Source organism: Pimephales promelas, chromosome 22 (assembly GCF_988280905.1).
Source record: "Pimephales promelas chromosome 22, fPimPro1.hap1.1, whole genome shotgun sequence".
Taxonomy (NCBI): domain Eukaryota; kingdom Metazoa; phylum Chordata; class Actinopteri; order Cypriniformes; family Leuciscidae; genus Pimephales; species Pimephales promelas.
In genome coordinates, this window is record NC_142790.1 from 5,821,557 (window position 1) to 5,849,063 (window position 27,507).

At 40.0% G+C, this 27,507-nt stretch overlaps 1 protein-coding gene across 2 annotated transcripts in view; it reads left to right on the forward strand.

The window, feature by feature from the left end:
• The window catches only part of plod2 (procollagen-lysine, 2-oxoglutarate 5-dioxygenase 2), a 79,487-nt gene extending 54,126 nt beyond the window's left edge, over positions 1–25,361 (forward strand). Inside the window, exons 11-20 of one of the 2 annotated variants that reach the window (XM_039666513.2) lie at positions 2,150–2,254; positions 3,445–3,570; positions 4,491–4,632; positions 7,685–7,747; positions 14,543–14,656; positions 14,860–14,925; positions 19,046–19,150; positions 19,646–19,792; positions 23,667–23,792; positions 23,888–25,361. In XM_039666513.2, the coding sequence (XP_039522447.2) occupies positions 2,150–2,254; positions 3,445–3,570; positions 4,491–4,632; positions 7,685–7,747; positions 14,543–14,656; positions 14,860–14,925; positions 19,046–19,150; positions 19,646–19,792; positions 23,667–23,792; positions 23,888–24,043 (1,150 nt within the window). In that variant the 3' untranslated portion in view covers positions 24,044–25,361. The remainder of the gene's footprint in view (positions 1–2,149; positions 2,255–3,444; positions 3,571–4,490; positions 4,633–7,684; positions 7,748–14,542; positions 14,657–14,859; positions 14,926–19,045; positions 19,151–19,645; positions 19,793–23,666; positions 23,793–23,887) is intronic. The other variant, XM_039666514.2, reaches the window with a different exon arrangement.
• The last annotated feature ends 2,146 nt before the right edge of the window (positions 25,362–27,507 follow it).

A 27,507-nucleotide genomic window follows, 5' to 3' on the forward strand; every position in this document is an offset into this window, starting at 1 on the left:
CGGAGCTCTTAGGAGCGTCTGGAAGCCGCTCCTTAGAGGGGGGGTTATGTGACGATCAGCAGCCGTGGTGCCCTCGAGAGCCACTAGAGGGCACCCTCTCCCCATGTTTGTTTCCCCTGGACTCTTTGTGTTTCATTATGTTCAGCTGTGTTTCTTTATTGGTTATTGAGTTCCTTATTTAAGCCTGAGTTTTCCCTGTGTCCCTTGCGAAGTCTTGTTACCCTGTAAGCGTACAATTCCGAGCGTTATTCCCTGTTCTGTGTCTCCGTGTTTCCCTGGACTCTTGACCCTTGCCTGTTTCCTGGACTGCTCTCGAACCTGTGCTGCCTGCCTCGACCATTGCCTGTTTAGACCACGAGTTTCCGGATTGCCCCTTTATTTAAGTGTTTGCCTGTGTTCATGTCTGCTTGCTTCAATAAAGTGCTGCACATGGATCCGACCGTCTCTGTCCGTACGTTACAATATGAAATATCTAAAACTACTGATTGATTTTACAAGTTGATTTTGCACTCCTTACAGAAATAAGGAAATGTGTCACTATAAGCATTTTTTAATCACAAATAGTGGTCAAATATTGAAACTACATTCCTAAGGCCGTGTGTCTACCAAAGCGTTTTTGGACGCTCTGCTCCAAGTTGTTGAGTCGTTTCGTTGCTATGATACAGAATCTCCGCAGAACAGTTTACTTGTAACTGATTTCGCAGATAATTTGTTTCACACTAAACATTTATTTTTCATCCATTTTGTTCGGTTAGCTCTGCTGGTTTATGTTGTTGTACAGAAAGAATGTTGTGACAGTTGGTCGGTGTGGTATTAGTCCCGCCCCTCATCCATTGTGATTGGACGGCTGGGTAAGAAGTGACAGTGATGAGTGCTGCGTTTTATCCAAAGTTGAACCAGTAAAAAAAACAGTAAAAAACGGCGCTCAGCGCTTCAGCATGAAAAAAAAAAAAAAGTCTCGTTACGCTCATGGTGTTTTAAAAACGCGGACCTCCCATTGAAAACAATTGAAAACATACGCCAGGCGCGTAGAAAAACGCTTTGGTGGACACACGACCTAAATCTTTCTAATGATACACAGTTTCAAGATGAACTCTCTCCCCACCATTGACAGAATTTTCCACTGTTATTCATTAGACATGCTTTTACACATCTTCTTGAATAGTACAGAATATCAGAATCAAAACAGGTGAAAAAGTAGCAGAAACAAGTGATAAAGGCATTGCTTATGCATGTTGTAGTCTTTGGGGGTGTGGGGGGGGGGGTGGGTCAAATTGATGCTTTTTTATGAAACCGACCCACATTCAAGTGTTGATAAAAAAAGCTAGAATTAAATTATTTTCTGTTCAAGCAGATGCTCTGTTCTTTCTTTTGAAATATTACATGTTCAGATATTCAAACAAAAAAAAAATATTCTGAGGGCCATGGAATTTTGGTAAGAATGATCAAAACGCTGGTGGTGGCTGGCAACTTTATTTAAAAAATGCTGTTGGGGAAAGAGTTAAAGGGATAATCCACTTTGAAATTAATTTTTGGTATGTTTTAGCTTACCTCAAGGGCATCCAAGATGCAGGTGTCTTTGTTTCCGCAGTAGTTTCAATTTTGATATTTTTAGGTCAACCCGTTCTTCCCTGTCAGTCATATAATGCAAGTCTATGGTCACCACCTCAAAGAGCATGCACAGAGAAGTTCAGATTAAACATGATTTAATGACTCATAAATGTAAGTACACATTGAAGACACGAAACGAGCGGTTTGTGTGAGAAAACGAACAGTATTTATATCGTTTTTACCTCTTGTAACCACAGCCACGTCCGAGTGATGTGAGGGCGCCGGAAGTGATCTCTTGCGTGGTTGCGAAACAAATCAACGTTGTCTGTTGCTATTTCGAAATCGTCTTCCATTGCGATTTCCTGTATATCTAAATCTGTTTAGATCTTCACATTGAAAGGTAACACTTCCGAAATCTTTGTGTAAACAATGAGTGACATACATGCGCGAGAGATCACTTCCGGTGCCGTTCGTTTTCTCACAAATACTGTTCGTTTTCTCACACAAACCGCTCGTTTCGTGTAAAGAGGTTGAGGGAATGAACATTACACCGAATGTTTCCAATATTAATAAGGACACCCTCATTGCTTTCTTACAGGGATTTGTGCCGACAGGATCTTTCTTGTGATTATTACTTCAGCATTGACGCAGATGTGATGCTCACCAACCGACAGACCCTGAAACTCCTCATTGAGCAAAACAGGTACCTTCACTTTGATGCCAAGCATTTCAATACTCTGGAATCTTCCACAGTAACCGCTTTCTCTGAGGGAAAGGACTTGAATCCCTCAAGTGCTAAAACCACAGGAACATTACAGCCGACTGAATGCAAATCCCTAACGTTTTAAAAATAAGCATGGGTGGCTTCCTGTTTTCCCATGGCGCATAGGAACAGTCTGCTCTATATCGCATGAACTCTTAAAATGGCACTTGACTCTAACCAAAAAACAAGCCTGAACTCAGTCACATTTAACGTGACAACCTAAGCGCTCTTTCGCATGACTATAGAGGAAGCCCTTTTTGGATATTTTGAGAGGTCTTGGGAACTCTCTCTGCTGGCCTCTGGCTTTTGGAGTGAAATCGTAACTGGTGAGCGTGGAATTTTACTTGCTTGCTTTCACATCGTTGACCAACACTATAATTTCCACTGATGTGTTTTGAATGACATGTTTACCTCAATAAAGGGATATGCTGTATGCTTGTTGAGTTTAAGGTCACACTAGATGTGAAGGCTTGACTGTGTTACTTCAGGGTCACAGAAACAATACCATATAAAACTGCTTTTGTGTTCCTGAATAAAAGGATGCACTCTTCTCAACCTCACACAAAAACATGTTCTCACTTGAATCATCTTAAAGGGATACTCCACTTTTTTTTGGAAATAGGCTCATTTTACCACTCCCTCGGAGTTAAACAGTTGGGTTTTACTGTTTTTGAATCCATTCAGCCGATTTTCTGATATTTAGAAGAATATCAGTAACCAGACAGTTTCTGGTCTCATTGACTTCCATAGTAGGAAAAAAATATATACTATGGAAGTCAATGAGACCAGAAACTGTCTGGTTACTGATATTCTTCTAAATATCAAAAAATCGGCTGAATGGATTCGAAAACGGTAAAACCCAACTGTTTAACTCTGAGGGAGTGGTAAAATGAGCCTATTTCCAAAGAAAAAGTGGAGTATCCCTTTAACCACTTACTTGTGCTATGTTAAAACAATATGGTTTAGTGTCATCTGAAATTTCAGTACATCAAATCTACACCTGTTTTGTTGTCATCTTTCAGCATCAGATTTTCTTGTAGGCCTTCTTTGTAGGATATTGTACATTTTTGAGCTGATGCTGATTTTTTTTTTTTTTGTGTGTGTGTGTCATTTATCTTTCTCCACCTCAGAAAAATAATTGGCCCTCTTGTCACCCGTCACGGAAAACTGTGGTCCAACTTTTGGGGTGCCCTGAGCCTAGATGGTTATTACGCAAGATCTGAGGACTACATTGACATCGTGCAAGGAAAGCGTGTGTGAGTGACTTGAGAGAATGTGATTCAGAAGTGTCATTGTATATATAAATTTATTAGACAATTAAGAAAACGCATAATCATCCTTCTCCGAATCAAAAAGACAACTCTATTACAACTCAGATTGCTTTTTTAGCGTGTCTGACCAGACCACTTCTTTAACAAATTCAATCTATTTTAATCTATTAAAAATATGACTATTCTATTTAATACCAAACATGGTTTCTATTCACATTGGCCAATAAATAATTTACTTGTGCACACACACACACACTTATTTCAATATCTTTGTGGGGACTCTACAGACATAATGATTTTTATACTGTAGAAACTGTATATTTAATACCTTAAACTTAACCGTCACAGAAAACTTTCTGCATTTTTCACAGTATGACTTATAAGCTGTTTTTGCTCATTGGGTCCAAAACATATCCCCACAAGAATTTCGGGTCCCCACAAAGATCGCAGTACCCGAAGTATCCTTGTCTTTGTGGGGACATTTTGTGACATGTAGGGTTTCCCAGAACCACACACACATACAAGCATATAACTTGTCAAAAGTTTGCAATCATTGCAATTTTTTTAACGAATTTTAACAGTCTCTTATGCTCACGAAAGCAGCATTTATTTGATAAAAACATAGTACATTCTGTAATATTATGACACATTATTACAAATTTTTAAAAAAACTGTTTTTAATACATTTTAAAATGTAATTTATTTCTGTGATGCAAAGCTATTTTTCAGCATCACAGTCAGTGTATTCAAGACATCACTTCAGTGTCACATGCCTCTTCAAAAAACAGTGTAATATGCTGATTTTGTGCTCAAGAAACATTTGTTATTGTTGTCAATGTTGAAAACAGCTTAATATTTTTGTGGAATATATAACTTAAATATTGTTTCTTTTCCTGTGTAAAAAGTGGTGTGTGGAACATCCCCTTCATGGCACACATCTACCTCATTAAGGGCCAGACTCTGAGGAATGAATTTAAAGGGAGAAATGTCTTTGTGTTGGAGAGACTGGACCCTGACATGGCCATGTGCAGGAATGCCCGAGACTTGGTATGACCACTGGAACATAAACTGTACAATTATAATACAAATGTAATCAGCAACTATTATAATTTATCTTATGATAGTCTGTAGTTTCAAGTATTTAGGTATGCAATGTCAATTTAATATAATTTGTATCTGTGCAATTAATATACAAAAATTAATGCAAAAGTATACAGTATATTTAATTATATTTATTATATTCAGTTTTACATTATATTTATATTGCATTTAGTATATAAAGGCCCGGTTTCACAGACAGGGCTTAGACTAAGCCAGGATTAGGCCTTAGATCAATTAGGGCATTTAACTAGCTTTTAGAAATGTGTATTAGAAAAAAAAAAAAAAAAAAAAAACTTTACTGGTGTGTATCTTGTGACAAAACAATGGCACTGACATATTTTAAGAAATATCAGCACAAGTTACTCTCATTTAATTAAAATGCTATATTTTAGTCTCGAACTAGCTTAAACCTGGTCTGTGAAACTGTTGGTTAATGTTAAGCTCTATCAACAGCATAAATGACATGCTTTTAATTAATTACAATGTAACAAACAACTTTTTTTATTTAAAGTAATGCACTTACAATGGAAAACTGTTAAAATGCACACTATTTAGTGGTATAATTTATAACCAACATTTCTGTGCCAATTATTGCCAATATTTCAAGTTTTATCTTGAACATTTAGAGGCTGTTGTCACGGAAACATGACACACACATAAATGATTTTACATTACACTGTTTACTTCTTACATTCAATATGTTAGTAACATATACAGTAACATATACATTATGTTAGTAACATATACAGTAACATATACATTATGTTAGTAACATATACAGTGGGGAAAATCACATTATGAAATAAATGTTTTTCTCCAAAACACATTGGGAATAATTATTTGCCCCCTTTTATTAAATACTTTTTGCAACCTCCCTTTTCCACGATAACAGCGCTGAGTCGTCTCCTATAGACCATTTCACAAGATGTAAACAACACTGGTCCAGAAACACTTCCTGTTTCAGTTTGTAACTGTTTTCTTTATTTCACATGTAAAGAAAACATCTTAAAGATGTTTGTTTAAAGTTTTTGATTCAGTTTTAAATGTTCTGTTGGTTGTATTTTATCCCAGCTTTTATGTAGTGTTAAAAAACTGAAACAGGAAGTGCTTCTGGACCAGTGTTGTTTACATCTTGTGAAATGGTCTATAATGCCAGATAAGTTTGGAGAGCAACTGACAAGAGATCAGAGACCATTCCTCCAAACAGATCCTTCAGATTCCCAGATCCATGTTGGAGTTCAGCCCACTCATTTTCTATAGGGTTCAGGTCAGGGACTGGGATGGCCATCGCAGATGCTTGGTTTTGTGCTCATTTTTGTTTTAATTTTGATGTTTGTTTTTGGATCACTGTCCTCTTGGAAGCTCCAAACATGGCCCGTGATAAGATTTCTAGCACAGGCTGTCAGGTTTTGATTTTTGTTATCTGTTGGTATTTGATCAAATCCATGATGCCATGTATCTGAGCAAGATGTCCAGGACCTCTGGCAGAGTATAATTTAGGCCCACAGCATTAATGATCCAGCAGAGCATTTCATTTTACAATTTCATTAAACTTATTTATCCCTGTATGAACCTAACCCATACTAAGTGTTTGCTTCAAAAAGCACTTTTTTTTTTGTTTCATCTGACCATAAATCTTACAACGGGCCATGTTTGGATCTTACAACAGGACAGTGGTCCAAAAACAACATCAAAATCAAAACAAAAATGGGTCACTGAGCACAAAACCAAGCATTTGCAATGACCATCCCAGTTCCTGACCTGAACCCAATAGAATATGAGTGGGTTGAACTGAAGAGAAGAAGCACCAACATGGACCTGAAGGATCTGGAGAGATTCTGTATGGAGGAATGGTCTCCGATCTCTTCAGGCATTATAGAGGGTTTTCACCCACGTCACGTTATGGGCGGTAACCTGGATGAGCGGCCATTATGGAGGCACTTGGATGTAAACAACAGCATGGATTGCACTGTTTATGTAATACTGAACACATTGTTACACTAAAAAAAACACAGAAAAACCCATGGTGGGGGGTAAATAATGTTTCCCACTGTGTTTTGGAGGGAAAAAAATGTATTTCCTAATGTGATTTTTCCCTTCAATAAGAGGTTAGATTTTTAGCATTTTTAAACATTAAATATCAAAAGGATAAACAATGCAGATTTTGTTTTTACAGCCATCTTTGATCATATTTACCAAGGTGGCAAATATTTCTGACCAGCACTGTAACTAGTTATTCCAGTTCTAAATCCAGTTATCCAATTAATCCATCTAGGATTTCCCCACAAATTTCCATTGTACATTCATTACTGCTAATAAGATCTTTGTTTTTTTACAAACTGAGGGATTCGTCCCCATTGTCTTTGGTAACTGACAGCATGTTACAGATTCTGTCGATAGAATTTAAGTTGGACTAAGGGTGGAATGTAGGAAGGTGGATAATAAAAGCTTAACCTCTGAAAGAGGCATTGTTCTGTATTAGTTTGCATATGACATTTTAGCCTGATTTCTCATTGCTTTTAAACATCTGCTGCACTTCTGTGACCAAGATGTAACTGGCAAGTATTCAAAGAAGTATATCAATGTGCTGCTGTGAAGGCATGACCTCTCTGTCCTTTTATGGTAGCATCTGTGATGCATTCAAAGTGTTCATTATCCTTTTCCTCTCTCCCCTTTTCACAAGTAACATGACATTGAAGCAATGGGAATGTCTGGCTGTGTGTGTTTGCCTCTCCTTAAACCTCCTACACCACTAACTAACTAACTAACTCGACTGTTTTTCTAACTAAAATACTTCCTGTTTAATGCTTAGGACACTTTAAGGCAAGGCAGTGCACAGCTCTTTTCTAAACTGAAAATCAGCCAACTAAAACAAAGGCACCTCAACTGTCCTAAAAGGGCATTCTTCCCTAATATGCAAATTACTTAATCTTTCTCTGTTACTCACACGGTTTATGTCTCATTATATAATTTACATGGTGCTTTTCCTTCGTTTTAGACAGTACACAGAGAAAGAGAATCTCCTTCTCCGGAAAGATTCCATATGCTCAGACCCCCAAAGGTTCTTCTTGTTTTGATTATTCTATTTTATATAATTTAAAGGGATACTTCACTTTTTTTTTTCTTTTTTTTTTTGGAAATAGGCTCATTTTACAACTCCCTCAGAGTTAAACAGTTGAGTTTTACCGTTTTCGAATCAATTCAGCCAATTTTCTGATATTTAGAAGAATATCAGTAACCAGACAGTTTCTGGTCTCATTGACTTCCATAGTAGGAAAAAAATATATACTATGGTAGTCAATGAGACCAGAAAGTGGAAATTCTAAATATCAGAAAATCCGCTGAATGGATTCGAAAACAGTAAAACTCAACTGTTTAACTCTGGGGGAGTTGTAAAATGAGCCTATTTCCAAAAAAAAAGTGGAGGATCCCTTTAAGATTCAAATGTTTTAAAGCAATGCGTCACTTTTCCAAGCGTTAAGAAAGTTATATTCCAGCCATACTAAATGAAGTAACAAATGCATATTTTTGGAAGTAAAAGGCCCACTAACATTTTGTATTTGCTTGCTTGAGGTAATCTCAAGATCACAAGCATTGTTGTCAGATTACATAACATGTAATCAAAAGGAAAGTGTAAACCAGATGAGCTAAATTACTATGCGGGTCAAAAAAACATAAACCCCCATTTTATGCTTAGTGGGGTTGTTATATGTTTTTTTCTTTTTTATTTTTCTATTCCATGTCTTTATGTGCTGTCCTAGTAGGCATTCAAACATTTGATTTAAACATAACGCCATTTTAGAAACAGTGCCATCTTGCACTGACAGCTAACCAGTGGAACCCTTTGGGAAATTGACGCCATTGTTTTTATAAGATACCTCTGCTTTTTGATGGGGTCAAACTGGACAAAGCACCAGATTATATATGTATATACATATACACAGAACCATACAATTAAACACACCTTCGAGGTTAAGTGGTGGAAAAGCCAATGAAGGATCTAATAGATATCCTGCATTATAGTTTTCCCTGCTGCAATGACCTCTATATCCAAGAGCAACCCTCCCAAGCAAACCAATACCAATAACATGAAACTTACCCTCACAAGCTCCAAGACTTATCTCAGCCTAGGCACTTATTTAGCACTTGCTATGTTTGTATTTTTGCATTGGATTCAACAATTATGCTAATATTTTTGAGATTGGTGCAAAAAACCTAGACTGAGAGTAAGCCTGGATCTCCCCACATTTAGTTGCAAGAAACCTTGTCCCTGCTTGTAGTATAATAAACAGGAATGTCGATTCCTGGAGTTGCACTTTTCCCTGCGTTCCCGTTCCATTCCCTCTCAAAGCCGTTCCCAACATCTGTCCTCCATTATTTATAACGGATTATGATGCTTTTTTGTGATTTATTTTATCATTGACTTTAAATGATTAGGGTTCCCTATCGAGGGAACTCAACACTGCGTCGATAAAATCGACTCTTTGGGGACGCTCCCTAAGCGTGCGCCTCTGAAGTATGAATGAAACTAATCCAATCCTGATTGGTGTTGCGTCGTGACGTAACATGTGACGGCATACCCGGAAGTATAAAAGTGACGCTGTCACAACACACACTAGCTTTCGCTCTTCAGCAAGCGCTTTATGTTGAAACTGTTTGTCTTATTTGGTGTTGTTTGTCTTATTATTGAAAAGAATGGCCAGTGAGCAGTTCAAGAAGTGTGTGCATCCCTGCCCTCGTTACATCACGGGTGGGGACGCACACTCTCTTTGTGTGAATTGTTTGGGAGTGCAGCACGCACGGGCAGCTCTCGAGGGGGCTGCTTGTGAAATGTGTGAGGCTATGCCTATTAGAGTGCTGCGCTCCCGGCTGGCGTGCTTTGACGAGCACGGTCAGGCTCGCGTTCCCCAGGGTTCCGGTCCCGCATTTGTCGAGGCGATGCGGCGACTGAGATCCTGGGGTTCGCAGCGGGATCTGGCGGAGGAGAGTGAGAATGCTGAGGCATTTTCTCGCTCTCCATCGGCTGATCCCGCGGCCTCTGAGAGTGGTGTGGGAGCCCGCGCTGCGGTTTCTCCTGCCCGCGATCAGGTCCCGATGCTTGAGCTGTCTGCTTCTGAGGAAGTGGACGTGCTCAGCATTGATGCGGACGACCGTGATCTCAGCGCGCCATCACGCGGCCTGAATTATGAGGAGCTGGTGGAGGTTGTGACGCGCGCTGTGGCCAGATTAAACATCAGCTGGCCACAACATGAGCAGGAAACGCAAGTCACAAGTAAAATGGACGAGCGTTACCTGCAGCGCAGGTCACAGCCTCACCGCCGGGGTCTGCCGTTTTTCCCCGATCTCCATAAAGAGATCGCGAGATCGTGGGAAAGACCGCATTCGTCCCGTATTTCGAGTCCCAGTATAATAGATTACAGCAATGTTGTGGGGGCTCGAGATATGGGATATGGGAAGATGCCGAAGGTGGAGGAGGCTTTAGCGAGCTATCTCTCTCCCGAATCGGCGTCTTCCCTAAAGACCCCGGTGTTGCCTAGTAAGCCCTGCAGGGAAACATCTGCATTAGTGGGCAGGGCTTACATGGCGGCGGGTCGGGCTGGTTCATGTCTGCACTCGATGGCGATTTTGCAGGCATACCAGGCCGACCTCCTGAAAGATTTGGATGAGGGGGAGGGGCCTACTCCTGAGGACATCGCGGAGTTGAGGAAGGCCGCAGATTTGTCTCTCCGGGCCACTAGGGAAGCAGCCAGCGCTATTGGCCGCTCTATGGCGGCCATGGTGGCCACGGAGAGGCATCTGTGGCTGAACTTATCTGGAATTAAAGAAAAGGATAGGTCCTTCCTGCTGGATGCGCCGCTTTCGGCTTCTGGCCTGTTCGGCGACGCCGTTAATTCGGTTGTCGACAGGTTTCAGGAGTCGAGGAAACAATCTGCGGCGTTCCAGCAGTACCTCCCCCGGAAAGCGAAGGCCAAATCTAGTAGGGTGGGGCAAAGCGATCAGCCCCAGCCATCAGCCAGCTCCTCCCATAGGGCAGAGCAGAAGGAGAGCGTTTCCTCTAGAGCCCCCCCTCCGGGGTCTTGGCAACAGAGGAAACGCTCCCAAAAACCGAAGTCCTCCGGCCAGAGGGGCGACCTGAGGGACGTCATTCAGGCTAGGAGGACTTCGGAAAAGAGGTCCTAGCCACGGCAGGACTTCAGAGGGCTGCCCCCTCCGCAGTGAGACAACCGAGGTTGTTCTCGCAGCGGGGCCCTCTAGGAAAAGATGCAGGTCCGCCGTTAACAGCGTTTCGGGCCGCATCAATTTCCAGCGAAAAGACGATTTTAAAACATCGGTTATGGTCGCAGGGACCGAATCGACTACAGCCTGCCAATATTCAGCTTCAGGTAGTCGAAGAGAATACCCTGAAGACACCGGAGGCCAGCCTCGAGAGGCTGGTACCCTTAGTGGATTTTGTAGAGGGATGGTATCATCTTCCCAACATATCTCCATGGGTCCTGCAGATAATACGAGTTGGGTACAGACTGCAGTTCGCGCACCGCCCCCCCAAGTTTTCTGGGGTGGTGCTCACTGCGGTGGTCCCAGAGCAGGCTCAGGTGCTGGAACAAGAAGTACAGACTCTGCTGTCGAAAGGAGCCATAGAACGTGTTCTTCCGGTAGACAGGGAGTCCGGGTTTTACAGCCGGTACTTTATAGTTCCAAAGAAGGATGGGGGGTTAAGGCCAATTTTGGATCTCAGGGTGTTGAACCGGTCTCTGAGAAGGTTCAAATTCAGAATGTTGACCATTCCAACAATCGTGAATCAAATCAGGTCCGAGGACTGGTTTGTCACGATAGATCTGAAAGACGCCTATTTTCACATCTCCATCCTTCCATGTCACAGGAGGTACCTGAGGTTCGCTTTCGGGGGCGAAGCATACCAATATCGGGTTCTTCCGTTCGGCCTAGCACTCTCTCCCCGCACATTTACCAAGTGTATGGACGTGGCCCTTGCTCCATTGAGACTTCAGGGGATTCGGGTATTGAATTATCTCGACGACTGGCTTATTCTGGCCCAGTCTCGGGAGATGGCAGTTCGGCATCGAGATGTCGTTCTTGGCCATATTCAAAAATTGGGGTTAAGACTCAATTTGAAGAAGAGTGTGCTAGTACCGTCCCAGGGCACGACCTTTTTGGGAGTCGTGTGGAACTCGGTTACAATGCAGGCACGTATGTCTCCCGCACGTATCGAGTCAATTCTGGCGATGGTATCCAGGGTGAAGCTAGGCCAGGCCGTCACTGTGAAACACTTTCAAAGGATGCTGGGCCTCATGGCAGCGGCATCCAACATTATTCCTCTGGGCCTCCTTCACATGAGGCCCCTCCAGTGGTGGTTGAAGACCAAGGGGTTCTCACCCAAAGGGAATCCGTTCCGTATGATCAGAGTAACGCGCAAGTGCCTTCAGTCTCTGCAAATATGGAAGAAGCCTTGGTTCCTATCCCAAGGGCCAGTGTTGGGGGTGTCATGTCGCCGGGAAACCGTTTCGACAGACGCCTCCCTTACTGGCTGGGGCGCGGTCATGGACGGCCGCTTTGCCAGGGGTCTGTGGCAGGACCATCATCGCACTTGGCACATAAATTGCCTGGAAATGATGGCTGTGTTCAGGGCTTTGAGGAGCTTCCTCCCAGACCTCAAGGGTCGCCACGTCCTAATACGGACGGACAATACGTCAGTGGTGGCCTATCTGAACCGACAAGGGGGACTCAGATCGCGCCCTCTGTGCAGACTGGCGCATCAGATTATCCTTTGGTCCCAGGGGAAGATATTGTCAATAAGGGCAATGTATATCCCAGGGGTTCAGAATCGGGGAGCAGACATCCTGTCGAGGCAGGGGCTGAGGCCCGGGGAATGGAGACTTCATCCGGAGGTGGTGAAGTCGATATGGGAGAGGTTCGGACCGATGGAAGTGGATCTGTTTGCGTCTCGAGAGACGTCCCACTGTCCACTTTGGTTCTCCCTCTCACATCCAGCCCCGCTGGGGTTGGATGCCATGGTACAGGCTTGGCCGAAGCTTCGCCTGTATGCTTTTCCCCCGATCGCTCTGCTCCCAGGGGTCCTGGAGAGGGTCCGTCAAGAGGGCATCAGTCTACTTCTGGTTGCCCCGAGATGGCCGACACGAGTATGGTTCTCGGATATAATATCACTCCTCATAGCTCCGCCGTGGCCGATTCCTCTGAGGAGGGATCTATTGTCTCAGGCGGAGGGCACAATCTTCCACCCTCGCCCAGAGTTGTGGAAGCTGTGGGTCTGGCCTCTGAGGGGGTTCAGTACCTGAATGCTGGCTTATCAGCTGAGGTGGTTGAAACCATACTTAGCTCTAGGGCCCCATCTACCAGGAGATTATATGGCCTCAAGTGGAAGGTGTTTCACACTTGGTGTGGAGAACGAAGGTTGGATCCAGTAAACTGCCCAGTGGCTTCAGTTCTGGAATTCCTTCAGGATCGTTTCTCTGCGGGTCTCTCCCCGTCCACTCTTAAGGTGTACGTGGCTGCCGTTTCGGCTTTCCACGCGCCAGTAGATGGTGGACCTCTGGGGAGGCACCAATTGGTCATTAGGTTTCTCCGTGGTGCTTGGAGGATGAGGCCGGCGACCAGGTCCAGGGTTCCTGCCTGGGACCTGGCGATAGTTCTGGAAGGGTTGTCCCTCGCTCCCTTCGAACCTTTAGAGTCGGCTTCGCCTAAGGACTTAACGCTAAAAATGGTCTTTCTCTTAGCGATTACCTCTCTTAAGAGGGTGGGAGATCTCCAGGCCCTGGCGGTAACGCCAGCTTGCTTGGAGTTTGCCCCTGGCAAAGTAAAGGCCTTTTTGCACCCGAGTCCGGGCTACGTGCCTAAAGTTCCTTCGAGTACGGCTCGCTCTGTAGTCCTTCAGGCATTCCATCCTCCACCTCATGTGTCGGCGGAAGAAGAGAGGCTTCACTTGCTCTGCCCCGTCAGAGCTTTGAGTGTATACCTGGAAAAGTCTGCTTCTTGGAGAAGATCTGACCAGTTGTTAGTATGCTTTGGGTCACCTAAGAGGGGGCTCCCGGCGACCAAACAAACTATAAGTAACTGGATTGTCCAGGCTATTACTGAGGCTTACAAGGTGCGCGGGGTTCCTTCACCTTTGGCTTTGAGGGCTCACTCGACTAGAGGCATGGCTTCCTCTAGGGCCCTTCTGTCGGGAGTACCTCTGCAGGAGATTTGTGAGGCAGCCGGCTGGGCTACCCCGCATACTTTCATCAGGTTTTATAGTCTCAACCTTCCCAGTACGCCCGGTGCACACGTACTCGGCCCTTGCTGAGGGCCTAATCAGTTTCACTCTGGGGCGGGTCTGTTCGGTGCGTGGCCTAGTGGGTACTCATTCCCCAAAGAGTCGATTTTATCGACGCAGTGTTGAGTTCCCTCGATAGGGAACGTCTCGGGTTATGACTATAACCCTTGTTCCCTGAGAAGGGAACGAGACACTGCGTCGTGTTGCCACGCCCCTTTTTTAGACCCTTGAGCGTCTTGCTTCATCGCGAGGCTAGTGTGTGTTGTGACAGCGTCACTTTTATACTTCCGGGTATGCCGTCACATGTTACGTCACGACGCAACACCAATCAGGATTGGATTAGTTTCATTCATACTTCAGAGGCGCACGCTTAGGGAGCGTCCCCAAAGAGTCGATTTTATCGACGCAGTGTCTCGTTCCCTTCTCAGGGAACAAGGGTTATAGTCATAACCCGAGACGTTTTGTTTGTTGCTTATTTCGAATTTTTTTGTGAATTGTGAATGTTCGACCTCTTTCTTTATAAATATAAATTGTAGTTTCTAACTACGTTTTCTCTGTCCGCTACAGGGAGTTTTCATGTATATTACAAATCGTCATGAGTTTGGAAGGCTTATTTCGACTGCCAACTATAACACATCCCGTTATAACAATGACCTTTGGCAAATATTTGAAAACCCTCTGGTAAGTGATGTTAGTGTTTTTTACAAAAACCCAGTTCATTTGTCATCAGTAATGAAGTGGAGTGCTGACAGGTTAAACATAAGTCTGTGTTGACCTCCATTTCAGTTTTAGTCTGTCTGCCGAATGAATGCTGAGAAGCTTATCAATGTTTGCAATGCAGGTCAGTGAATGGACCAAGTACGAATTTTCTTTCTTTTACACAGGACTGGAGAGAGAAATACATCCATCCCAACTACACTAGAATTTTTACTGACAACGTCTTGGAGCAGGTAGGCCTATTTATTAATTTAGTGGATGCTGTTTGGGTAGAGTGGGAAAGATCATCCCACCATGGATGCACAGTGAAACTCAATATTCCGGAAAGAGACTTTATTTACTCTCTTATCGACCAGACTCATCGGGAAGATTTGCAGTGGATGTGATTAGGAGGCAGATGCGTAGCCAGTGGTTGTTCTATAGGCAAGCATCAGTACCTTGAAGTTTGAGGGAAGCAATTGGCAATCAGTGAAGCAAGGCAAGTAGTGATAGAGCACAGACCCTTTTGAAGACCAAATGAACCACATATGCAGTTTAAACCTCACTCCCCTAATCTCAATAGGTGCTCTCGTGACTGACCCTAGAGACTGTGGTCTTTATCCTCATTGTTAAAGGGGACATATCATGCAAAATCCACTTTTTTAGCCCTTAAATGCATTTTGTTGTTTATTTGGAGTGTTTATAAGTACAGAAAAGATGAAATTATTCTCTTCAGGTGCTTCGTTTATATCTTTATATTCTGTTTTGGTCATATTTTTTCAACCTGTTCAGATTTTTCTGTTCTGTATGACGTTTTTTGAACAGTTACGTCACAGTATTTGCAGCGGAACTGCCAAATAAGGACATTGACTACCGGCCCAACACTTCGAGCAATCCGCCATTATTATTTCTCGCTCCGATTTTGTAGTCCAAGCTCAATGATGCAGAAGTTAGGAGAGGGAAAGTCAAAATGTTCGGTTGTTGGATGTAGTGACCTGAAGCACTTTAAGGATTCCCACTTCAACAACCTCCGCCAGTATAAAGAAGGGTTTGCCGATCGAATTTGTCTGAAAGAGAGGTAAATTCCTTCTATCTTTGGAGGCGACGAACAGAGCATTTCGATAAGCTGTAAATATCGTTAATAAGCGTAAAGTACTTTACTTTCTTAAAACACATGGTGGTCATGGTTTAGCAGTACCTTTGCCTTTCTTTGTTTTTGTTTTGAAGTAACTTTACATGTCTGCAGTATTATTGTTCTTGAGTTTCATCAATGGTCATTTAGCTGCTGTGTTTTCTGTTGTTTTTCTAAACTTATCATATTATCAATACAGATTTTTAGTGGTAAGATTAAACCGTTGTCATTTATCTTGTCAGTGTGCTTGTTTTAACAAGAGAAATAATCGACTTTCACTTATGACACAATACAGTTACATACCACTGCTCTGCATCCATATGAAGACGTTGCTCTGCAGGTTCGTCGTCATCTTTTAAGGCTTGATGGGCCAAAGTCTTCCGTTGTTGACATTTTGTTAATGTGTGAATTAGTGTTGTCACGGTACCAAAATTTTAGTATTCGGTACCAATACCAGTAAAAATTCACGGTTCTCGGTACCAATTTCGGTACCAAAGCTTAGTTTAAATTTACATTTAAGTGTTTATCATGGTTACAAGTATGGGAACTGTACATTTGTATTATAAACACTTTAGAAAAAGATTAGATAAAATGACCTAAAAATAAACAATAGTATACACTAACACATTTTTAAAGTTTTTTGTAAAGTTTTAATCCGTTAACATTTATTTAATGCACAATGAATGAAGTGAACAAACATGAACAATCAAGTGTTTGTATTAAATAACATTTACAAACATTAATTAATGTTGTAAAAATATATTGTTCACTCAATGTGTTGATGTGAACTAAGTAATGTTGAGGAATGGTATCTTATTGTAGCGTTACCAAACTATACAGGAGATAAAACATGTTTTATTTGACTTGACTGTACTTTTATTTAATCTAAAACTGCATTTATATTTAATTTTAAAAAGGCTTTTAAAACCTGCTGAGTTATAAAGTCAAGAATACGCCTAGAACTGGCACTGACATTAAATGACATAAATAGGGATGCGTCGATACTAATACCAGTACTCTGGTGTCGGTTGGATACTACTGTACTCGTAAAACTACCCCGAAAGCACTTTAGAGGCCGTTCACACTTTAGAGGCGCGTGTTTTTTATTATATTTTTGCGCGTGCTTATTCTTTCCAAAGCGCTTGCTCTCACGCGGCGTCTGTCGTTGCTATGCAACGAGTTTTTATTATGAGCGCGCTTGCCTCGCGCCTAAATTTGAAATTGCGAATTTGCATGTAATCGGCCTCTTATAGCAACGTGACATTAGCCTAATCCAAAATATTTCCATATGTGGCTCTTTCCTCCTTTCGTGTCAACAAGTGGATTAAGAGAGAGAGCCATATCAGCGTTATGAAGAGGACGCGACTGTGCACCTTTCAGACAGCGCGTCTAGAACTGGATTAACCTGGTATTCGGTACCTAGAAAAGCTGGTACCGTAACTTTTTTTTTTTAGTACCGACTTGGTACCGAAGTACCAAGTTTTTTGACAACACTAGTGTGAATAAAAATGTTCTTTGAAGTATATAATCGTTTATCTCTAATCAAACTACAAAAATGGCCGAACGGGGTGGAGTTGAACCGACCTTGAACTCAGCGACCTGGAGAACGGGCGGGGTATGACGCATCTCCTTTTTATTTAAAGGGGCCGCTTCAAAACGGGTTGCTCACAGGCGCACATCAGAAAAGGGCTAGAAAAGGGGCCTGTGGAGCTATAATAATGAGGAATTCAGACCTAAGCATTGCAGTTATGCTTTATATAGACCACAAATGTATGATTTATATGTAAAAATGAATGATTTAAAAGCATGATATGTACCCTTTAAAGCACCCGCCTCCCATTCGGTGGATCAAGTTCGAACTAGAGGGGCTACAGAGGTGCCGTGACCCGTTTGGGAGTGAGGTTTAGGGGGATTAGTGTAACAGACATAGGCCACTAAGAGCTGTGCGTGTAAACCTCACTTCCTGAACCTCTAGAGGATCTCTAGCAATTGACTCTGGAGACTGCAGTCTTTAGCCTACTTGTTAGAACACCCACCTCCCATGCGGACGGGCCTGGGTTCGAGTGGGTGATTCGCCCTGGAGGGGCTACAAGTGTAAATCTGCATGTCTGCACAGCCTTTGCAATGGTGCGTAAAGCTAAACTGGTCTTCAAACACTCCCTCCAAATTCTTCACTGACCTGGATGTTGTTTTCTATGATTGGCCTAGCTGAAATACGACGCTGAAGACAAGAGGCTTTGTGTTTGTTTGGTTGAGCTCGTGATTTGGCCTGCCAAAGAGAAGAATGGCATAGAGAAGTTTCTAGCAAAGAAGTCTTAGGATAAACCATGGCATTATTGACAAGTCTAAACAAGGCTGTGTATATTGAGAAGAAGATAAGGCAAAGCACTGAACCTTAAGTCAACACTGTGGTTACTAGATGACAACTTCCCCAAATACATAGAAATCCAAGATTTCCAAGATTCCCACAGATAAGAAAGTTTATGGCATGATCTAGATTTACAATGTCAAAACAACCAAGCTAGTTTGAGTCCCAGCCTTTCTGTGTGGAGTTTGCATATTCTTCCCATGTTGGTTTGGGTTTCCTCTGGATTGTGGAGGAAACTGGAGAACCCAAAGACATGGGCTCCAACATTCCCGCAACCGTATATAGCATGGCTGGGTAAGTTAGGCCCTCAAGGTCCACTGACCTGCAGAGGTTATTTCCACCCTGGATCAAACTAACCTGCCTGTAGCATTAGATATTCTGAAAACCTCGATTAGCTTTTCCAGATGTTTGATTAGAGTTGAAGCTAAACCCACTATACTGTATAGGAAATGCAGTTTGGAGAAAGAATGGACTTAGAGGCCTTAAAGCAGAAAAAATACCTTCTACACTTTTGTAGCAAGGAATTTTTCTAATTGTAATGTAAGTCAAGCTTTGTGCACCAAAAATAATTGTAATTTAGATTACAAGTTTTTGCGCCTGTACCTTTCAGACTTCTATCTATAAGTTGCTTCCGTTTTGATTGTCAGATGGATATGTAAATGTGAGCAGCCATATACAGTATTAAAATGCTCATTGTTGATATCATGAGGATTATTCTGTTCTCATAAAGATTATTCTCATGATTTATTCTGAATCTTTTTTATTTCATTAATGTGCTTGGTGGAGTGGGCTGTGAGCTGCAGTATCACTACATACTTTAGTGCTTTTATTAAACAAAAACGATGATATTAAGCACCTGTTTATCTTTCTGCAGCCATGCCCAGATGTTTTCTGGTTCCCCGTGTTCTCGGAGAAAGCCTGCGATGAGCTGGTGGAGGAGATGGAAAAGTTTGGGTCATGGTCTGGTGGAAGGCACGAGGTCAGATAAACCCGCCGGCCTTAAAACAGTCTGCACACTTTGTACAGGGATCACCCTTGAATGAAAATGACTTAATAATGTGTAAATACAAAAGAAAAGAAAAGAAGAAAATGTGTGAATATGAAGAGTTCAGATGCAAAAGCCTCTAAATGCCATTTGAAATGTTCTTCTAAAATGACCATTTTTATCAAACTTGTATATTTAAGTTCAGTAATTTCACTTAAATGACAATTAATAGGTAATCTTCATTGCCATTTAAGTGAAATTACTGAACTTAAATATACAAGCTTGATAAAAAAGATAATTTTAGAAGAAAATTTCAAATGGCACTTAGAGGCTTTTGCATCTGAACTCTTCATATCTACTATTTAATCCATATTTGGGGCATTTTTCCCCAGTGTAAATTAACTTTGAAATAGACTTTTTACACACCTCTGCAATTGTGCAGATTTTATCATTGAAGGTTTGCCCAGTCATTGTGTTTTCTCTTTGCAGGACAAGCGTATCACTGGAGGCTATGAGAGTGTCCCGACAGATGACATTCATATGAGACAGATCGATTTCGATAAGGAATGGCTGCACTTTATCAGAGAATTCATCTCCCCTATCACGCTCAAGGTTTTCTCTGGCTATTACACCAAGGTGAGCAAGTCTCTGTGGGTCTGGATATGTTTTATCAGATTGTCTCTTCTACCTCTACTTTTTTTTTTGTAAGGCATTATGTCTTCCTATGTTTATTAGGTTGAAACCAGTGTCAAAAATGTACTTTTCAACTAAGGGGACATTTTGTTCATTTGTATTTTGTATGATTACCCTTTTAAATGTATCTGTGTCATCATATTTTATTTAATCAGTTACTTTAACCAGAATCAACAAAAGTCATCGAAGGTGGAAAAAAGGTGTGTCTGACATGGCATGTTTATTCACACAGACAGTATGCAGTTGCTCAAAGGTGCCATACACATATTTACATGACAACTGCATGATAGTCTACATAAAGTATATAAAAAATACCATTAAAAATATATGTGAAGCTTATAGAAAAAACATGGTTATTTTTCACCCAAGTCAAAATAGTTGTATATATAAAAAATAGATTTAAATAGATTTTTAGATTTAAATTAGGCAATTAAAAACAAAAACAAAAGATCATACATTTTTGGTGTGTGTGTGTGTTGTGACGTTTTTATTACAGTTATTACAGTAATGCATGTACAGTTATTACAGTCATTACAGTAATGCATGTTGTACTTATAAAGGTTTTTCTGTATTATTATTTGAAATTACAAATTTAAACCAAACACAAGTGGCATGCTCTGTGCTGTATCCTTATACCAGTAAGGATGGGGAAATTTGTTTAATTTGTTTAATTATTGCAAATTTGCATTTCAGTGTTTGAATTTTCAGCGTTTTTTTTTTTTTTAACGCACACAGTACTTTTAAATTCCACACTAGATTTTCCATAGAGGTTAAGAGATTATATTACAAGCCTATGTAAACATTTACTTGACAGGCTTCTTGAAATTCATCTGTTAAATCCAGATGATTTGACTCATGACTTCACATTCTAATGCAACAATTGAGCTGCTGCTTGTTAGATATAAATAGGGCATTTTCTATAATTTGAGCAATTTAAACATTTTATTTTATTGTTTTTGTCAGCCACATGGATCTTTTTTGTACATTACACATCTGCATGATTTCCAAAGGCTTATTTCAGCAGCCAGCTAAAACACAGCTAGCTAGATGAGCTTTGTTAGGTCTTTGGTTGACGTGACTCATGGAATGAGTCAAGTCATCTTTTTCTCTCTGTAATTTTCAGCTTTCCCTCTCTCGCTGTTCTTTCGGGAAGGCTCTGTGCACTATTGAGCGGATGAGTGTTATTAGGTCTCTGGTTGATTTGACTCATGGAATGTGAACTCCAGTTGGCACCATGAGTCTGAATTCTTTGTAGGTCATCCATTAAAGGGATAGATCACCCAAAATGTCCATGTTTTTTTTTTTTCTTCTTCTTCTTCTTTTTAAAGTATGGTATACAAGTAGTCCTTATTAAAGGGGTCATGAACTGGCTTTTAAATTTTATTATATTGTTGTCTGAGGTCAATTTATTACGTTCGCTGGTTTTTGCATTCAAAAACATAAACATTTTCTACCCTAGTTTTGAGCCTAGCTGAAAAACGCTCGGTTTTTATGGCCGTCTCGCACTGAAGACCTGGAAGTAAACGCCCACTGCTGTGAGTGGATAACAGTTTTGCATATTATAATGAGTTTCAACTCACCCATCGATGCACTTGGGGGAAATTGTTTTGAAAACGTCCAATGTTGTAAAATGGCAACCGGAATGATTCTCCCATACATGTTCGACCCGGAGTCCGTGTGTTGGCCCATTCCTGTTGGATCCAGTATAGACGGCACAGCATCGTTCTTTACTCTTAATTGGTCTGCAAATCCAGTCTTGTTTACAAAACAATCATCAGTGAAATGAAGCGAACAGACGGACAATAGCCATGTTTCCATCGACACTTTTTTTATCCGAATTAAGTGATATCGAATGAAAAATGCCTTATGGAAACAGTAAAATTCGATGAAATTTCATGAAAATCGACTCAAATGAAAGTCTCATTGGATTTTCTCTGAATCGATACACGGCTAATGCGATACAAGCTGATGGAAACGTTATTTGCCGAATAAATAATGAATTGCGATTAAGCTTTATGCCCTTTTATGGTTGCAACACGCCAGAAGACGAGTTCATTTCCAGCCAGTCTGTTTGCGCACACATGGCGGATGTCAACAAAGACAGATGTAAGTGGACAAAGCAAAAAAAAATGCTTCAACCAAAGGGTTTTCCGTGAACCACGATCTCCCAGAACTGATGGACCGCTGTCGTTCCCACACAACAGTCACAGGCATCGGCATCATCATTGCAATGTTTATACCGTCGTTGTTTTCTTAGGTTAGTTTTGCTTGTTTTTACGTGGCTTGGTTGAATTCTAATGTAGAATGTGGTCTGTTATTTCTGGTTAACAGACTGCGGCGTTGCTATAACACACCGTTGCTATGGACGCAGCTCAGAGACGGAACAGACTATTTTCTTTAGCAGAAGCAATACTCGTTTTTAAATCAATAAACTCGTTTTTAAGTCAATATTTTGTGTCAAATAATTGATTTATTTATTTATTTGGTTGATTTATATGTAATAAGCAGGATAACATATAGCGAGGCGGTTGTTATAGCGAATACAACCGCTTCAACAACCGCCTCGTATACATTATCCCATACATATGTCGCTATCAGCTGGCACATAAGCATTAATAGGCTTCAACTTGTGAATTTGTTGGTAGATGGCGCGATCCGTTTTGTCTTCAAAACTTTGTTCGCAAAAGTTTGCTTGAATGTTGTTCGATTCAGTGCGAAATTGAATGGAAACATCTTAAAATGTCTCAAATCAATTCGATATACCAATTTGATCGCAAAACAGCATGTGACGTCATTACGTACAGGTTTTTATTCGCTTTAAAGCCGTTTGATGGAAACACACTTTCACCAACTTTATTCGCGTGTGTTTTTTTACCGAACTTTAGATAATTCGATTGACAAGTGGATGGAAACATGGCCAATGTTTTACCCTAATCTGCAGGAACGTCATTAAAAATCCATGCAGTCCTATTAGAATCCAGAGGAAGCTTATGCAGCGACTTTCTTCTTCCACAACCAGGCACTGCACAATATTTTGCATTGCTCGGTAGCTCGATCCGGTTTGTCATTACAAGGTACGCATCTATGTTATTTAGCTATGCGTGTAAAGCGTGAATCAGTGGGCGTGGCTAAACCGGCCGTGTTGAAGTAGGCGTTGATGATCTTCTGCGGGGTTTTATCCTCTTTGACGTCATAGTTCCCCACTTTGAAAAATGAGTCGTTTACTGGGGCTGGTGTCAATAAAAAGCTTTTATTGGACTAACAAGGACGTTTTCAGTTCTGAAACTTACAGGATATTCTTATAATATGATGACCCCATAATATGAGTCATTTTAACATGATCTGTTGTTGTATAGAAAAATTTCTCCACTATTTTTTTTTAAAATTTTATTTCTCCATAGAAGAAACAGCTGCACAAATTAAGGTGGAAACTTAATTAAACGTAATAACAGCGTATTGGGGGCGTGAAAACAGCAAGATTTGAAAACGACATTGTTATTGTCGCTGTGTAAACTACAAAAAAACGCGTATTTGTGAAAATGGTGATGTCAGGCACATGCGTATTACGTTTTCTGTCCACAAGCACGTAATGTGTCTTTACAAAAGGACATCGCCAACTACTGGCCTGGCAGTAGAATACAGCATTTTTTTTTTTTTTTTGGTTTTGCAGATCATGTGAACAGAATGCTTTGACAACATTGTCGTATGTACGAGAAAAACGCAAAAACGTTTTTAGTAAATCGTTATCAAGCAAATCTGTCTGATGCTTTAGAGTATTGGGTTTTGATTGTGTCTCCTATCTTTTTATGTCTTTCAGGGCTATGCGATTATGAACTTTGTGGTGAAGTACACTCCAAACAGACAAGCCTATCTGAGGCCACATCACGATTCCTCAACTTTCACTATTAATGTTGCTCTCAACAACAAGGGCTTAGATTTCCAGGCAAGCTTGTGATATACTGGCCTTACTTTTCCTAAAATCGATTTGAAATACTTCAATCACATGTAGTTAAACTGACGCATTTCCTTCTGTTTCAGGGTGGAGGTTGCCGATTTCACAGATATAACTGTTCCATAGAGTCTCCTAGAAAAGGCTGGAGCTTCATGCATCCAGGTAGACTCACTCACCTTCACGAAGGACTACCTACGACCAACGGCACACGCTACATAGCAGTGTCCTTCATAGATCCTTAGACTCCCTGGTAGTTCTAGCAGTTAGAAATTTACTGGCCTTGATATGTTTGTGTAGTGTCAGCTGTTTGTTTTTACTGATTTATTCTTGGTTTATGTGTTGAGTGACTGTTTGTGTTTGCTGTCTTTTGAAACATTTACTACTGTCGAAAGAGAAAATGCTGTTCATCAGAAGTTTAATAAAGTGGGTGCACACAAACACACACATACAGTACTCACTACGGCAGACTTCATTCATCGGTCAGAACTCAAAATTACATTTAGATGTTTGATCATAATTTTTCTATTATAAATTTGACAAAGAATTCAGGGGAGCTCAGTAACTCTTCATTTAAAGAGTTTTAGTTCGGGGTGTTTAGCTTTGGCACGCGCTCATAACAGCTGTCTTCAAGTCCTGGAAAGTTAGCATATTAGTTTGGAAATTGCAATTACATTAAGATGTGCATTTAAGTCATTCTTATTAGAATAAAATTGCATAAACATTGCACAAGCCTGTCACCCTTTTAAACATTTATTTTCTAGTGCTTTTCATCAACAGCACGTTACAGTGAATTTCAAAACTAACTGTACCATCAATATTTGGAGTTAACTTTATGATAAATATTAATTAGCTTCAACCAGTATTCTTAAACGGACACATCCCCAACTCAAAGTCTGGGTTATAATAAAAATAAGAGTGTGCAAATCAACAATACTCCTAAATGCAATTATTCCAACATTATTCAAGGCAGCAATAAGTACACTGTCAGTTTCCTATCATCAGTAGAATAAAATACAAAGGTCAAATTGTTTATTTCAGTTTTCATTGATAATTGGTACAAAGAAAGGTGAGCGCCACGGACTGTAAAATATTCTAGATTACTGTAAAATAATCTAGATTGTAGAGCTGTTACTGACAATGAAATAACATGCCTTCAATAGTTCTTCAATGTAGCAGTTAACCGTGTTTTTAAAGATATGAAGGTAAAGTTACATGACAAGGTTACATGACTATGAAACTATGAAAATGCTGTCAACAAAATACATATAATTTTGTATGTTTGCACAACAAGAAACAACAGGATTTTAAATGAATTCTGGTTAAGTTTTTATTTTCAAAGTTTTGCTGAAGGTGTTTTTTGTTGTTGTTGTTGTTTGTTTTTTACTGTAAAAACAAGGTAAAATATGCCTTATTTCGCATTCTCGAAACTGAGAATATCTCAGAGATGTCAAATGTTTTACTTTCTTGTTCTTTTTAAATGTCTCAGACAGGTCAAACTTTTAACTTATTTCGAAATTGTTGAAATAATAAAAATGTTTTTTAAAGAGAAAAAACTTTTTGTATTTAACAATAAATGCTTTGTGTTGAAATGTGTTCATAAAATGAGATTTTTGCACTTAAAATATCAAGACTGGGAATATTATGATAATTTAAACACTGACCTTGTAAAATCCAAATGCAGCTTTAAAAATACGCCATTCATTTAAGAAAATATGTTATGACATGTCACCTTTATTTATATAGTGTGTTTTACAATATATATTAGCAGATTAGGAAAACAACTTTACAGTGATAACAGGAAAATAATGCTTTAATTTCTAGAAGAAATAATGTTTGTTTCTAGAAGAAAATAGTCTAGTAAGTTCAGTGACGGTTCAAATCTTGACATATTGAAACATGCACATTCCTCGTGTCATACTAATGTAATACAGTATGTGTTATGTGAACACTTGCGTGTCATATATATATATATATATATATATATAATATGCCTTGGCTTGTCAAACCATGCATGTCTCTATAGAGTCAGTCATTGCAGCTGAAAAATGAATGTGTTGACAGTGTTCATTCATCTCCAGCTTGATGCAATCTGTTACAGTACATGGTCAATGTCAGTGACACATTAAACTTGTCTTTAAGTTTGATTGATGAGATGATAAAATTTTAACGCAACAATTTAAGGATTGTGCAGGGGAGTTGAAACTGCTTCCTCCTTCCATGCAGCTGGAACATATGGAATTAGAGATGAGCATATCCCTCTACAGCAGTGGTTCCCAAACTTTTAATAGCCATAAACACCCATAAACACCACCAATTGTTAACAACAAGTTTTTTATTTATTTATTTTATTTTCATTTTGTTTGTCGAGAATAGTGAATAGAATCATAAACATATGATACAAACCTCATCAAAAGTCAACATATGATACAAATGTGCTGAAAATAATGTTTAATCAGTTTAATCAATGTGAGGGATGTGCCTGGATGTTCTTACACTGTGAAAAATAAAACTGTTATTTTTACGGTAAAAAAACGGCAACTGTGGTTTCCAGAACTTTACAGTTAAAAATACAATAGAAATGTAAATGGTTTTACAGACTTAACTTAAAATGTACAGTAATAAACCATATCTCATTTTCTGAAATCTGTATACTAACCTTTTGAAAAATTGATTTCTGTTTTGTACCATTGTAATACACTGACAACCATCAATCATTGCAGTATGATGAGAGTTACATGAGCATTTAAAGCTCATTAGAAGTTGTCTTCCATTAAAAGGTGAATACTTATATAAAGAAGCTACACAGTGTCATTCACACAAACATTAAACGCCATCATGGTAACACACATGAAATAAAAAAAATGCAATAAACATTAATTGAACAACATTAAATGTAACATAAAACCTTAATGTACATAACTGATTAGGAAAAAAAACAAGAAAATTATGAGGAAACAGTTAATTCAACAAAAATACATCAAATGTGAAGTGTGACGCAGGGAATTGTGGGAATGTCAATTTACGTTTTTTCACTGTAAATTATACAAGGAGTTGTTCTTTTTCACATTCAAAAATTGTACATTTGGCGGTATTTTACAGTAAAATTATATCACAGTTATTTACCGTATATAGTACGGTAACTTTCTGTTAACCAATTAACAGTTTTGCACTATAGCATTTTTACAGTCTTTTACCGTTAAAATTACGATTATTTTTTACAGTGTACATAATGCAGCGATGTATAGGCCAAATTAGGGACAGTTTCAGTCTTAGATAATTTTCCACAAACAGTCTGTACTTATACTTGGTCTATACCGGATGAGCCTCCATAGAACATAAAATATTATTTTTATTAAATTTTTTTGTTCGCATTTATGAGGGAAAAAACAATGTTACGGATGGGACAGTTCTCCGTTACGGACAAGACCACCCTCAGAAAGCGACTTTAAAACTTTCACAGAGACCTCAAACAGAAAGCACAAAGCCTTTCTTTAAAGTGAATTTCGTTTTTTTTTTATTAATTGAATCTTAATTTTAATCAATGTTTCATCAACCAATTGCTTGGATTTACTAAATAAGAAGTAAATATAGTAGCAAATAGATCATCATGACTCGGAGGCGTTTAATAAATGAACCGAAACACAGCATATAAGGTACTTTCCTCATAGACCTGAGAAATATATACTGTAAAAAAACTTGAAATGTT